We start from the raw sequence: 13,041 nt of genomic DNA on the forward strand, positions 1-13,041 counted from the left end.
CATATGCTCCTTGACACTGGTGTATTGAGAGGAGCAGACATCTTGGACTGCTGTGTGCCTTTTTCCACAAAATGATGTGATTATAATAAGGAGGAAGGATATTATTTTGTCAGTTTTTAACAGCAGTCGTACTGTAGGTTCACAGCCCTGTCTTGCTCATACACACAAGCTGGCTCACCTCATCTTTCATCTGTTTTCCTTTCACTGTTTATCTTTGCGCTGAAAATCCTGGGAATGTCTTCTCTTTGCTTCTTTGGCTGTTTGCTAATCACACAAATGTGTGGAGCGACGTTTTAAGTTTGCATGTAACACAGAGAGGGGTCAGGGTCAACCTCAGCCCTGCTCTGACATGTATTATGAACACAATGATAACCAGAGAGGAAAATAGTGTCTGTTTCTGTGCTTGGGTCTAAGCACTGAGCAGCTGCATGGAGATTAGGCAAAGTCTACATGGAAAATATCACCAAAATGATTATTTAAGTTGAGATTCCATTTGTGTGAAGCCGACAAAGGAATCCCATCACTTCCTATGTTGATGTGAGGAGCCATTGGACAGGATGGGAGAGTTTTGAATAAGAGGGAGACAAGGGGAGAGAACTGAGGACATGGTGGCTAGCTTTAAGAATCATTCTGCGGCCCAAAACAGATCAGTGCCCCCATGTAAGGTTTAAAGAGGCTTAGTTGGATCACGTCCTTTGACGGCGACAGTGTAGACATTGTCCTCTGTGTTGCTCAGGATCAACAGGGATGTGACATTGCTGCATTGAAACCAGGGAAACAATCCCAATGGTGTTCAAACACCACTTATAAGCCTGCTGCAGCATGATCTTTATTGACGAAATCTTTTTCACGATCCCTTTTCATTCAGTGGAGAACACGTCTTTGATGTATGGGGCTTTAAAGTGCTTCAGACGTCTCAGCAGTTACTGTATTTATCAAAGTTTCATCATGTTTAGGAGCAGGGAGTCCTTAAGTGCTTAGTTGAGGGATGTAATGTTGCTGTTGGTTCATTATGGATGTAAACAAGACGATCTGAAATAATTGCAAGTGTGGCTTGAGAAACCTCAGTGGCACACCAATGTGATTTTACCAAGAGGCACACATTGAACAAATTTAGATTCATCCATTGCACCAGAGTATTTATGCTTACGTTTACTTACACTTTGATTCAGCTCCACAGCCGCCCACAAACATAATGTAGTGATTTCGCTGCAGATAAAATAGGAAAATAGCTCACCATCCAAAACGCATGCCACTCAGTGGTGTTCCATATATCCAATGTGTTCCTTTTTGCTTATTTTTGCATAATGCGCAACTCTTTGAACATCCAAAACTCTTTTATATGTTCAGTTTTATATAACCAAAACATAAACTTGCAAAGATAGAGATTTCTGGAGTGCACAAAACCTTGTTCTGCAATAAGATCTAACGAGATCCATTACACAAGCCACTAATAGTCGGATATAATCTGACCTTTGGAGCGGCGGAAAGGCTGTCAAGTGGTGTGGTTCATGCTCAGGTTTTTAATGTTGAGCCTGCCCCGCATGACTTTCATCTGAACTAACTTACAGAAGCATGTGTGCTCGCAGCTGTAACCCCTTTGCTGAGGCATGGTTTGGAAGGCTAAAGTGAGGCACACACACGCTGAATACACACACACACACGCAAGGGACACATGCCAGTGCAGCCTGAGACTGTCGCTGCACAGCCACTGCATGGCTTTGCAGCTGGTGGTAGTTCGCAGTGACTGCTGCTGACATGGCAACATGTCAGCTAGCTACCTATTTGGGCTCTTTTTCCACAGATGTGTGAGACAACAATGATTCTCCGGGAACATGTTCCTGCTGCCAGTTGTCACCTCTGTCCTTTGTCCCTCCGCAGCCCCTCATCCACATCATGGGCTCTGATGAAGAGATGCTGCAAGAAGCTGCTGCAGGCTGTGTGCGCAACATCCGACTGCTAGCTCTGGCTAACAGGAACGCCCAGTTGTTTTATTGACAACCAATGATCTCAGCAACCCTGGAAATCCATTAGGGGGTGCACAGAAATCATGGGGGTGGGCTTTTTCTCATTCCACCCCCAATGATATTTGTACAGTCCCTCACCAGTGGGAACGGGCTGGCTGTGACATCACTGGAAAATATTTACCTCAGCAACTGTCATATCGGACGCGAACTTCAAAGTTTGTTTCAAATGTGTTTGAATGGTTTGAAGTCAAATGGATGAGAAAAGTGTTCCAAATATTAGTACCACAAGTGTTAGAATAGTATGTTTTATCAAATGATCTGCAAAAGGTTTCAAATAAAATCTTTTGTCCTGATTGATGAGTGTGTATTTATTTGTACTTGCGCTTCCGTTCCAGCAGCAAACATTTATCCCGTGTTTCCATCAATTACCTCATCAGGAGTCCATGCAAACATTTTAGGAAGCCCTCTTCTCGCTCTCTGACTGTAATGAGAAAAATAAATACTTCTTTCTCACGTTTGATCTGACGCCACATGCCACATACGTTGTTCGCCGTGAAACACTTCGAAACCGCGTCCTCTGCAGTAACATTCCTTAAGTGATCCACACGAGACCACAATATCTAAACAGGACCCACATCTGCTTTGGTTGCTCAACCTCCTCTTATACAGTCTGTATTCTTCTGTATTCAGTGCTTATATGAATATTTGTACCACATCCAAACTCAGAAAACACACAGCCTGCACGGAGACACTTAGAGAAACAGAATAACTTGCTGTTGGTTATATAGCACCAGTGTGGAATACAGAGTCTGCACAAATGTTCTGTATAAATACCACACAATTATAATATGAACACATAAATTCAAGCACTGTTATCATAAGTGGATACCAAATGTCTGTGGCAATTAGGGATACAATAGCGCGTCCTGTCTCTAGCACAGATAGTATGTACAAGAGTGACTTTAAATGAGGATTTTCCACATTACTCACAGTTTATTTACAGTCATTTCAGGTTTTGTAGAGGTATTTATTATAAATGATAAAATATATTTTACAAACATGCTCATTATTTCTGTCAGTAAAAACAAAAATGTAGATATCTTTCCAGTTGGGGTCATCTCTGTACCAAAGCACTTGCATTACATTTAGTCAGCACCAACTATAAAACAAATATAAAACAATCTAATGGAGGATTTGGGGGGGAAAATACAGCAAATTGCTGTTTTTTCCTTGAAAGTAGTTATTATCTTCTGTTGTTTTTGTTGCTGAATATCTACTCCCCTGAACATAATGCTAACTTTTTCTATACAGTTCATACTGCAGCAGCAGTGATGTGAGAGTGCAGCTCGCTGCAGCTGATCAGCGCTCGTCTGACTCTTTTGTCGTCTGTTCTTGTTTATTATAAACAGGCCATGTCAGGCTTGACTGGCTTTTTGCACAGCAGATTTCAGTAAGAGTCTGCTCGTCTCCACCTCTGCTCTCTCTCTCTCGCATGTCTGTCAGCCTCTCTGTCTCTCTGATCCCACTGTCCTGGTCCCAGTTAGCTCTGATGCTCAGCGCTCAACCACAGAGGCTGCCACAAAATCTCATGGGACTTTCATCATTAATATCAGCCACGTGCTAAAATAGAAAATTAGCAAAACATTGAAAATATGTGGTTGAAAATCTTCATTGCTCTTTGAAGTTTAAACACTACCAGCTGTTAGCGGGGGTCACTGGAAGAGCACGGATGGAGGAGAGTACATGAGTGAACTTGTTACTCTGAAGAAGCAACTTCCTCCAAAAACACAAAACTAGGATCTGAAAGAAGCCTCTGTCTCCAAAATAAATTCACTGTGATTAATGGCTCCTAATTCCACACAGTAAGCTTTATGGCCTCTGCAACATGCCCCAAGTCAGAACTGATTCTCAAGAAATGTTTAAAGGAAAACCATTTCGTCACTTTTAAACAAAGAAGCTGCTTCGGCTTTTCTTTGCTCATGCTGATTGATTTTTTTTTTCCACGTTTTTAGATTTAACTCTCTAATCTTTTTTTCTTTTTTGGCACCTTTTCATTTTGGACCTTCTTTTAAAATCTAAAGGGATAGTTGAGCAATTTGGGGAATAGACTATTTTTGTGATCAGAAGATCAATCTTAATCTCACATCTGTGTGTTATGTATAGAGCTGGAGAGGATCCCCAGAGTGAAACTATATTCTTAACACCTAACAATTTGGCACATTGTGTCTTTTTTTTGTTTATCCACACAGAAAACAGATTTGTACAAAAGCACATTTTGTGCTTTTAGGAGGAACAGTTTCTCCATCCAACCACAGATTCTGCCTCTGCAGGATGGCTTCCTATCACTTCTTCAGAACTTGATCAGCCTTGATTTGCATTATTTAAACACTTGTACAGAAGCAGAGCTTTACCTTCTGTTGTAAACCTCACGTTAAACCTTGCAGAGCACTGGGGAGAGGCTGAGAGGAAGTAGTAAGCTGGTTTCAGGAGTCTGGCCCTCAGGCCCATTGGTCATAAAGCCACAGCTGAGTGTATTAGTCGGGCCACAAACCCTCTGAGAAAAGAAACTGCCACTTTCTTTGGCTTGTCGTCCAACACAGGGACATTATTCACGGGAAATTAGAGGTTATGCCTCCACGCCTCGGCGGAGGCAGCAATTACGTCCAGCCCCGGTCGTTCTGGTCACCATTCAAGATCTGGTGCTTCCCATCGCTTCACGGAAGGGATGGAAATAGTGGAGGGATATCCCTGATGTTGTCGCTCCTGTGTTGAGGGTACATATGGGCCCTGGCATCTGCCACACCCCTGTGTCTCAGCTGGTATGTCTCCCCATTGGCCTAACCTTGACCCTGTCCAGTCTGCAGCAGGGGTTTCCCATAGGTCAGGGTGATGGATGCAACCACACTCAAGGATTTTATTATACATTACACAAGACTCGTGTGTGGAAATATCCTTTCTACAGTCATGAAATTTGTCTGTCCACATTTTGGGTGGACAGAATAATAAATATATATCACTTCTTTTTTTATAGTCAGGCAGCCCTTCAGAGTGTGTGCTGTGTATTGTGATACTAGCTCAATTGTTTTAAAGTGCAACTGCTCTTTTGAAGTTTTTAAAAGATCCCACATCTCCCCAGGCGTCCTGCAGCAATATTTCATAAAAGAAACTAGTGAACAGTAAAAGTTCCTTCCAAATATTAGAAGTGGCTTTCTGTTCCCTTCAGTGTCTGAGGACTATTTTTAATATAAAATCCCAAACTGTTGCACAGCAGCGGCAGCGGCAGCGGCATGGTTTGCTTACGATGTTGCCTTTAAAAACATACGTGTACACAACGGCCTCTCAGAGCTCCATCCAAACAGAGAGCAGCGCTCTCTGGTCGCCAAGGACCCGGGGGTGAACACGGCTTCTCTCCTCAATCTGCAAATTAGCTTTTATATCATTAGAGCATGCTCACACCACCAGGTCTGTTGGAGTGAGCCTTGCGTGTCACGTTCGGCTGCTGTTTGCTCAGCATCTACATCCGTTTCCTTCCTTCAGGAGATCTCCCAATTCTACACTCCTCTGAAGGTTTAAATGCTGCCGTTTGATCACCTTGCATTTCTCAGTGGTATGTGAGGAGTTTTTTAAAAGGGCTTTCACAGCAGTAATGACTCCTGACTTTCCCTTCCATGAAGTGTAAATAACAAGCTGGTATGACAATAAATAAACAGAGAAATGAGTGGGCAAATACCACACTGTCTGAGTCAGATTTCAAGACTGCAAGAGTAATGTCTCCATAAAGGTCTCAAGAATGTGAGTAATACCATCATTGGTCGTGACAGCTGTGGCTTTTGGTCATGTGCGTCATATAATTACAAGTGAACATTTTCTGTGTTCAATTCTGAGCATTACATGCTCAAACAGATTTTTTGCATGCGCAAAATTTGGATTTTTGTCAGAAACTATCATGCAAATAATCATTCAATTTGAGCAAACAAAAATCCCTTCTGTGCCGTCTGTATTTGCATGTGTGCCGTAATCCACATAAGCACATAATAACCTCGCTCAGTCAGTGTTGCTCTCATTTGAGAGAGCAGCAGAGACACTGCGAGCAAGTGTCCAAGGGTCTGAGAGTGCTCAATGTCAGCAATTAGAGAGAGAGAGCTGCAGAGTGAAACAAAGGGAGACAGTTTATTATTGTGCGCTTTGGTGAGTCATCGCAAACATGCAAAAAAGCATTTGAGCACAGAATAAATTGTGGTCTGCTCAAATTAAATTATTCTTTGTGTGGTAACACACTTCAATGTGCGCCGTCTCATTGCATGATCGCAATTAAGACACATATAATTCCACAGGTGGCAGTGCGACAAGCCTGCCATCGTAGAGAGGAACAGGAAGTGATGAAGTGCACAAGTGAGGATGACAGTACACACTTTTGGACCGTCGTGAGCCTCATTCAGTTGCACACACATAAAATGATGTTAGTAGTTATGTGAAAGATGTGGAAAACAGCTTCTTCAGCCTGCTTTCACTCTTCAGCACACCTGCCCCCGCTTGATTGGACACAGCTTACCACCACATGTCTTTGAAGCATTTTTTTTTTTCCACTGCCTATGATGCTTACTGAACTGTGTCCTTAGTTTTAGGGAATAGAGTAAAGGTCACACCAGCATTTATAACGATCAGTGAATTTGGCCTTGGGGGTGCAATAAAACCACGTTATGACTCAGGACTCAATGGTACAAATATGTCTTTGGAATAAACAGTTAGTGACCAAACCTACTAGCTTACTAGCTGACAGGTAGCTGTCCTGTCCACCCCAGTCCTGTAAATCATCCCAGGAGTTTTTGGACCACACTGACCTATGACCATCGGTCAAACACCACCTACCAATCGCCTACACCATCCTTGCTCCAACACTAATGTTAACCAGCTGGAATAGTCAGCTGAAGTTGCAACAGCGTTCGGGAACAATATAGTCTGATAATGTTACCATCAGCTGTCTTATTCTCTTCATCATCATTTGAATCATCATTCGTCAGCGTCATCGCATTGGACACACACACACCTCCCTGTGTCCTCCCTGAGAGTTGATCCTGCATGCTGCTCCCTGCTTAGCGCTTCAACTACACTCTCATCCTGGTCCTCTGCTCCTTACACGCCTGCTCCTCTTTCTGCTCTTCTGCCTGGCAGTGGCCGGGGATACTGTTGCAGCATAATGATAGGTGCTGCTGTTACCATAGATGTTGAGGCTACTGCTGCAGCCCCTGCAACAAACATACAGCATCTGTAATTTTTGTACATTCGTCAGCATCTGCATCTGGATTCTTCTTCTTTTTTTTTTTTTCACCTGCAACTTCTCTGCACCGCCTTTCTTTCGTTTTTTGCCTATCCATCTTGACAATTGACAAAGACGCCCTCCCTCATCCACAGATGTTTGGCTCTCAGCCACAGACACGAAAAACAGAGAGGACAGAGGGGGAGGGCCGGGGACAGCCCAGGAAGAGATGTGATTGGGCCAGCCTAGTATCATTATAGAAAGTGAACCAATGGACCCTGCTTTATGGGCCAGTCCATAAAAATTAGATTACCTGTTCAGCGTGGGCTCAGAGAACTTGTTTACCCCCTTCCATAACTCCTCATTGAATAACATGGTGTACAATCCAGGGAACAAAAAGCCTGAAGAGCCATTGTGACTGACTGTTTTAGTTTATTAGCTGTTAGCTCACCAGCTATCCACCAACTAACCCTGTGGTCACTATGACACCAAGCTTCTAGAACCATATATTTTGCAAAGACCCAGGGTTGAAGTAGTACATTTAAGAGTACAGCTTTTCTCTTATCAAAACTCAGCATTTTTCTTCCCCTGAACACAAAAGGCAGAGCATACTGGTGGAGGCTCGGTGCAGGACCTCTGTTAGATTCGTCATCTTGACTCATCCTGAACTGTTACGGCACTCAACATCTGAGCATTTCTAATGAAACAGTCTTTACTCACCGGATCTGATGTCTGTCTGTTGCGCTCAGTGTCAGATAGGAGGAGGGGGGCTGGGGGTTTAGGATATGCCTGTCAACCACATTAACAGATCATAGCTTTTTTTCTGTCCCTGACCTTGAAATTGAGGAAATTGTGAAATCTTAGACACCATTGCTCTGATTTGATGAAACTTGGAAGGTATGACCCTAGCTTTATTAAAATCACACTGATTGGCCTCAAAAGGCATCTCTTTTAAGGAACATGTTTGTAGTCTTTTTTTGAATGCTGATTTACTGTATTTCTCACTCTGCAGCTTTCTTTGTAATGTGATGATGTTCAGTGTAGTAGACTTTTTTGCCTACCCTTTCTGGACCTTTCCTTCTTGCGGTTACACCAAACTGGAAAGGAGAGGATACTAATAGCCAACAGGCAGTTATATTCATTTGCAGACAAAGGATAATGTCAAGTAAAGATGCTAAAAAATGCCAAGTTCCTCACACAGCAGACAGTGATGAGCTGGCACACGCTCCCAGCTGCACAGCTGTGAGCCATAAGCTCGGCCAGGTTTCCCTTGCTGGATCCTGAACCAACCTGAGAGCTCTCTATGGCACACCACCAAAAATTATATTATCCCAGTGTTTTCATCACAATCTTTTCATCAAGCTATCACAACTCTGGACCTGAGGGGAAGACATGCAACTGAGGGGAATCGCACCAAATCAACAAATCATCAGCAAGGCATTATGGAACATCCTATTTAAATCTGTAACTGATTGCGTGCTTTGAGACATAAGCACAAAGTACAAAACTGTAGTAGATGCTGCCGGCTTCAGTTTCTTTGCAGAATTAAGAGCAATATTTGTAAAAGTGGTCAATTAGGCAAATGTTCAAAATGCTTTTTTTTCCTGCCCTGCTGTGGTGTATCCTTTTAATGTGGCTTTTATTCTCTTCAATTTGACCCCTCAACCCCAATGTTTTTTTTTTCGGTCCTGCTTTAATTCTGACATTAATAAATGTCCTTTCCCTCTGCTCGATGCATAAATAACCCCCTGTTCCAGTCTAGCTCACTGCTGTCAGTTTGCCCAAGCACTCCCAAATACTTCAGAGCTTTGCAAATGTCTGCTCAGAAAGAAAAATACCTGGAGACTCAACAAGCGAAGATAGTACCACCAGAGTTATAGAGGCGATGACACTTGAATAACTGAAACATTTCGCTGAAGTTTTCACACTGGCATTATAAATGACACAGTCAAATATGCCTCTTATTATTCTAACATGAGTGAGTAGCTCTGGCAATGCTTAGCTGCACAAAAAACACACTTTGTCTGACTTTCTTCAACTTGGATCGACAATGCAAGAAAATCAGAGGGTCCGGTTCATGATGAAAGCTTTTTCTTTGACAGATGTATCCATCACCTCCATGTACACTGGATACTGAACTGGCATCTACTCCCCCTGAAGTAGTATGTGCCTATTTAGTAGCCATTTGTGTATTCTTGGAAGGCCATATTTAGAGAGACAACAGAGGATGAGAAGGTTTAAAGAGTATTGGGTGTTCCAAGTTGCAATTATTCCCCACTATAATTTCAAGGAGCAATCCCAGTGACTTCCAGTGGCACTTGGTTTTGACTCTTGATTACTTCCAGTAGACATGGACAGACAGCACACGATTCAGCTCGCTGATTAGTGTCCCAAATGTTTAAAACCTCTCTGAAAACAGTAATTGGGTCATTTTAAACAACCTGCAAATTTTCTCCTCACTCACATTTTCCACCAAAGCTGGCAAACTATTGAACAAATATGTCTGTGGCTTTACAAGTAGCCCATGTGCTACAGTGTGTAATTCCAACTTGGTTTACATGGCAAAATGAAGTCCAAGTCTGGAGTGAAAACATCATCTTAAATGAGCGGCAGATTATGGGCGCAGAGACGGGGGTTTTAAAAAATAATTTGGATTGTAATGGCGTAAGGTGTTGACATTGAGCTAACGCTGATTTCAAGTAATGGCCACCTTTCATAGCCAGATCCTTTAATACACACTGAATGATGAAGTACCCCTAAAAAACAGGGTGTTTCCTGCTGGATCCATGATGTTTAATGAATGTCTGCTTTTCAATCTTACGTTCACAACCTTACAAAAGACCTGTCTAATTTTTAAGGCCGTTCAGTGTAGATCTTCATCTTTACTACAATGTTTTATTCATTAAAAATCAGAAATACGGCAGCTCAGGTAGCTCACGTGGTAGAGCGTGTACCATTTATCAAGAGTCCTTACTGCAGCCGCCTGAGCTCCTTTGCAGCCTGGCCTCTTTGCTGCATGTCATCCCCCCTTCTCTCTCCAGCTGTTACTATCTAAATAAAGCGAAAATGCGAGAAAAAAAAATCTTTAACAAAAAAAGCAGAAACGTTTTATTGCCTCCGCAAGTGGTGTGTTTTGTTTTCTGTAAAGGGGTCAGAGTTAAATTGGAAGTTTAAGAAGAAAACAAATGTTATGAGTGCAAGGAAATAAAACTTTCACTACAACCGCCCCTCTGGCAGGCCCGACCGAACCCACATACAATTGAACTCCAGTGGATGTGATATAAAACAATAGAGTGAGTAACGTACAGTATGTATATAAAACATGTACAACCCAGAGTCCAGAGAAGGTGGGGCACTGTGGAAAACATAAATAAAACAATGTGATAATTTGCTAAAAGGATATTTCCACATGGGTTCAGGGACACTTACGTAAAACTGTTGTCAGTAAACACGGTTTGTTTGAAATGATCCCATTCTGTTTTTATTTATGTTTTACACAGTGTCCCAACTTTTCTGGACTCAGGGTTGTTCTGAGATCAGATGACATGTAACATTTAAATTCAATTGTCTTGGATGGAAGAGGTAGGGTGACGTTAAACTGAGGCTTCCTTCCCGTCATTGTATGAAAACAAAGCTCCAGATGTTGGAATACAAAGCGTAAGATATCTGATATAGTGATTTAAATCAGTACATGGATATATTGGAAATTTGGTCATTATCACAGGGGTGCTGAACATGAAGATTGGGAAATAGCAAATGACAGATTCAAAAACGAATGAGCAGAATCCAAGATATTCTGACTAAGTGGCCCGGTCACATTAGTGTTTAACGTGGTGAGAGTTCACACCAAAATCACTTCATCTGGTCTGAGTCACTGCAGTCGGCATTCGTTCAGGAGGGCAAAACGAACACACACAAATCTTTTGTGTTGTGTTTGACTTTGGCAGGAAAATTTGCACCAGTGATCAATCTCATTGGTGGTGACCTTTGAGGGTGTTTAACCCTCTTCTGTCAGAGTGTATAAACTGCTCCACAAAAGAGTTTTTAGATGATGATATAGGAAACTGTAGCTCCTCGTCATCTCGTTGTTAGCAAAAGTGTTGTTGCTGTAGCTTTTTCTTATGCTAGTGGACTTTGCTTAATCTGTGTGAGTCTTTAGACGATGGTGGAAATGTAGACAGCAACGAGCTGAAGGAACCTTTTAGTTCCCTCAAAGGTAGTTCCTGGCTCTGAACGCTCCAGGTTATTTGGGTGGAAGTGTGGCTTATGACATCATCAGGGTTGCTTTCTCAGACTTGGCAAAGCTCCTCCAGAGCCACAGAGGACATTATGCAACTGTTCTGCTAAATTGATATTTGTTTTACCGTTTATTCATTTGTTTATTTATGGATTTAACTTTTCATTTTTGTCTGGATACCATGTGACAGGTATAAGAGAAAGTCAGGTGTCACATGAAAGTCTGTTTTTTTAACCATTACAAAAGGAGCTCCTGTGTCATTTGAGCAGAAAACTTGTCAATATCTGCACAATGTCTCAGCTGTCTGCAACCTCAGACTGTATTATTGGTCCATTGGTGTTGGTGCCAGGCTTCAAAACCCATTATTGGCCAAACCTAAGTGACCATAGACCAACAAAGATTGCAGGACAAAGAAAGCAGATGCCAGTGTAATTCATGAACTCCAGGCTGACATGAAGCAGGGCTGTGCACAGGGACCGCCTGCAGAGTCCCTGCCATCAACCGGCAGGACATCATGATTTATGTTGTGCTCCAACCTGTTGACTCGTTTCATACGTCCACACTGGACAACAGGCAGGAGTCTGACATTGTGAGCCAAAGCAGAAGCTGTGGACAAGGTGGATTAAGATTAAAGAGATGCTACAATGGTGACGAGCCTCCATATTTTCCCAGAGAAGGTCGATCTGACCCGTAGGTTTGGATAACAGTGACAAGGTCGTGGGAGGTAACAGAAGTTCACTTCTGGCAAAAAGAAAAGCTTACATATTGTGCATAACCTGTGCAAATAAACCCTCCCCAACCTTAATTAAAGTGATTACATGACTGGGCCATTCATAGCATGTTTGCACAAGCTGTTAGTAAAAGTTAACTTCCCCCATTAAATGAAAATAAACACAAATAAACAATAATTACATGGATCCCTAACCCTTCATATGGCTTCTTGTTGCTTAGTCATGTCTTTCGAATCACTACCTTGGATAAACCCCAAAGGAACACACAGCTGAGGACCTCAAAAGCTATGACTCATGAGCCCATAATGTGACAGGTTTTATAATGGAAGTCAATGAGAGGGTGCTTCAGGAGTAATCAGCAGTGGCATGGCTATATACAGTCAGAATCTCTCCTTTTTCTGTCTGGTACCAAAACCAGCTTGTACTGTGTTTGGTTTGAATCCGAGGGACTAATTATTGTTGAAGCAAAACCACTGATCTGGATTTGATGCCAACTTGAGCTTCAGGCGGCCTGAAGATGAAGGAGAAGATGGGCAGCTTCATTCAGGTAGAAAGTTACTCCACACAGGCTCTAAAAATGATTGTGGTGAGAATAAGTGTGGCACGGGATCATTTAGGACCTAGGTGTGCTGTCACAGTGTAGGAACATAATGCAGTCTTTACAAGCATCCAAAACAAGTTTACTACACTGTAAAGTATTTCTGCAGCAGACAGTTGGTAACAGGTTTAAATCAGTCTTCATGCACAGTGCAGCGGCTGTAAAAAATTTCACGTCCACCAAGAAAAGTTCCAGTATTGAGAGATTGTCCTCTGTATGTAGAGTCAGAAATTCTGCAAATGTGGACAGCT

The 13,041-nt window shown here is 42.3% G+C and overlaps 1 protein-coding gene across 2 annotated transcripts in view; it reads left to right on the top strand.

The window, feature by feature from the left end:
* Positions 1-2,281, top strand: part of odad2 (outer dynein arm docking complex subunit 2) — a 49,833-nt gene extending 47,552 nt beyond the window's left edge. For both annotated transcript variants that reach the window (XM_076760875.1, XM_076760876.1), the window contains one exon: positions 1,882-2,281. In XM_076760875.1, coding sequence (XP_076616990.1) covers positions 1,882-1,998 — 117 coding nt within the window. In that variant the 3' untranslated portion in view covers positions 1,999-2,281. The remainder of the gene's footprint in view (positions 1-1,881) is intronic.
* The last annotated feature ends 10,760 nt before the right edge of the window (positions 2,282-13,041 follow it).

The sequence above is a fragment of the Chaetodon auriga genome, chromosome 21, assembly GCF_051107435.1.
Source record: "Chaetodon auriga isolate fChaAug3 chromosome 21, fChaAug3.hap1, whole genome shotgun sequence".
In the NCBI taxonomy this organism is placed as follows: domain Eukaryota; kingdom Metazoa; phylum Chordata; class Actinopteri; order Chaetodontiformes; family Chaetodontidae; genus Chaetodon; species Chaetodon auriga.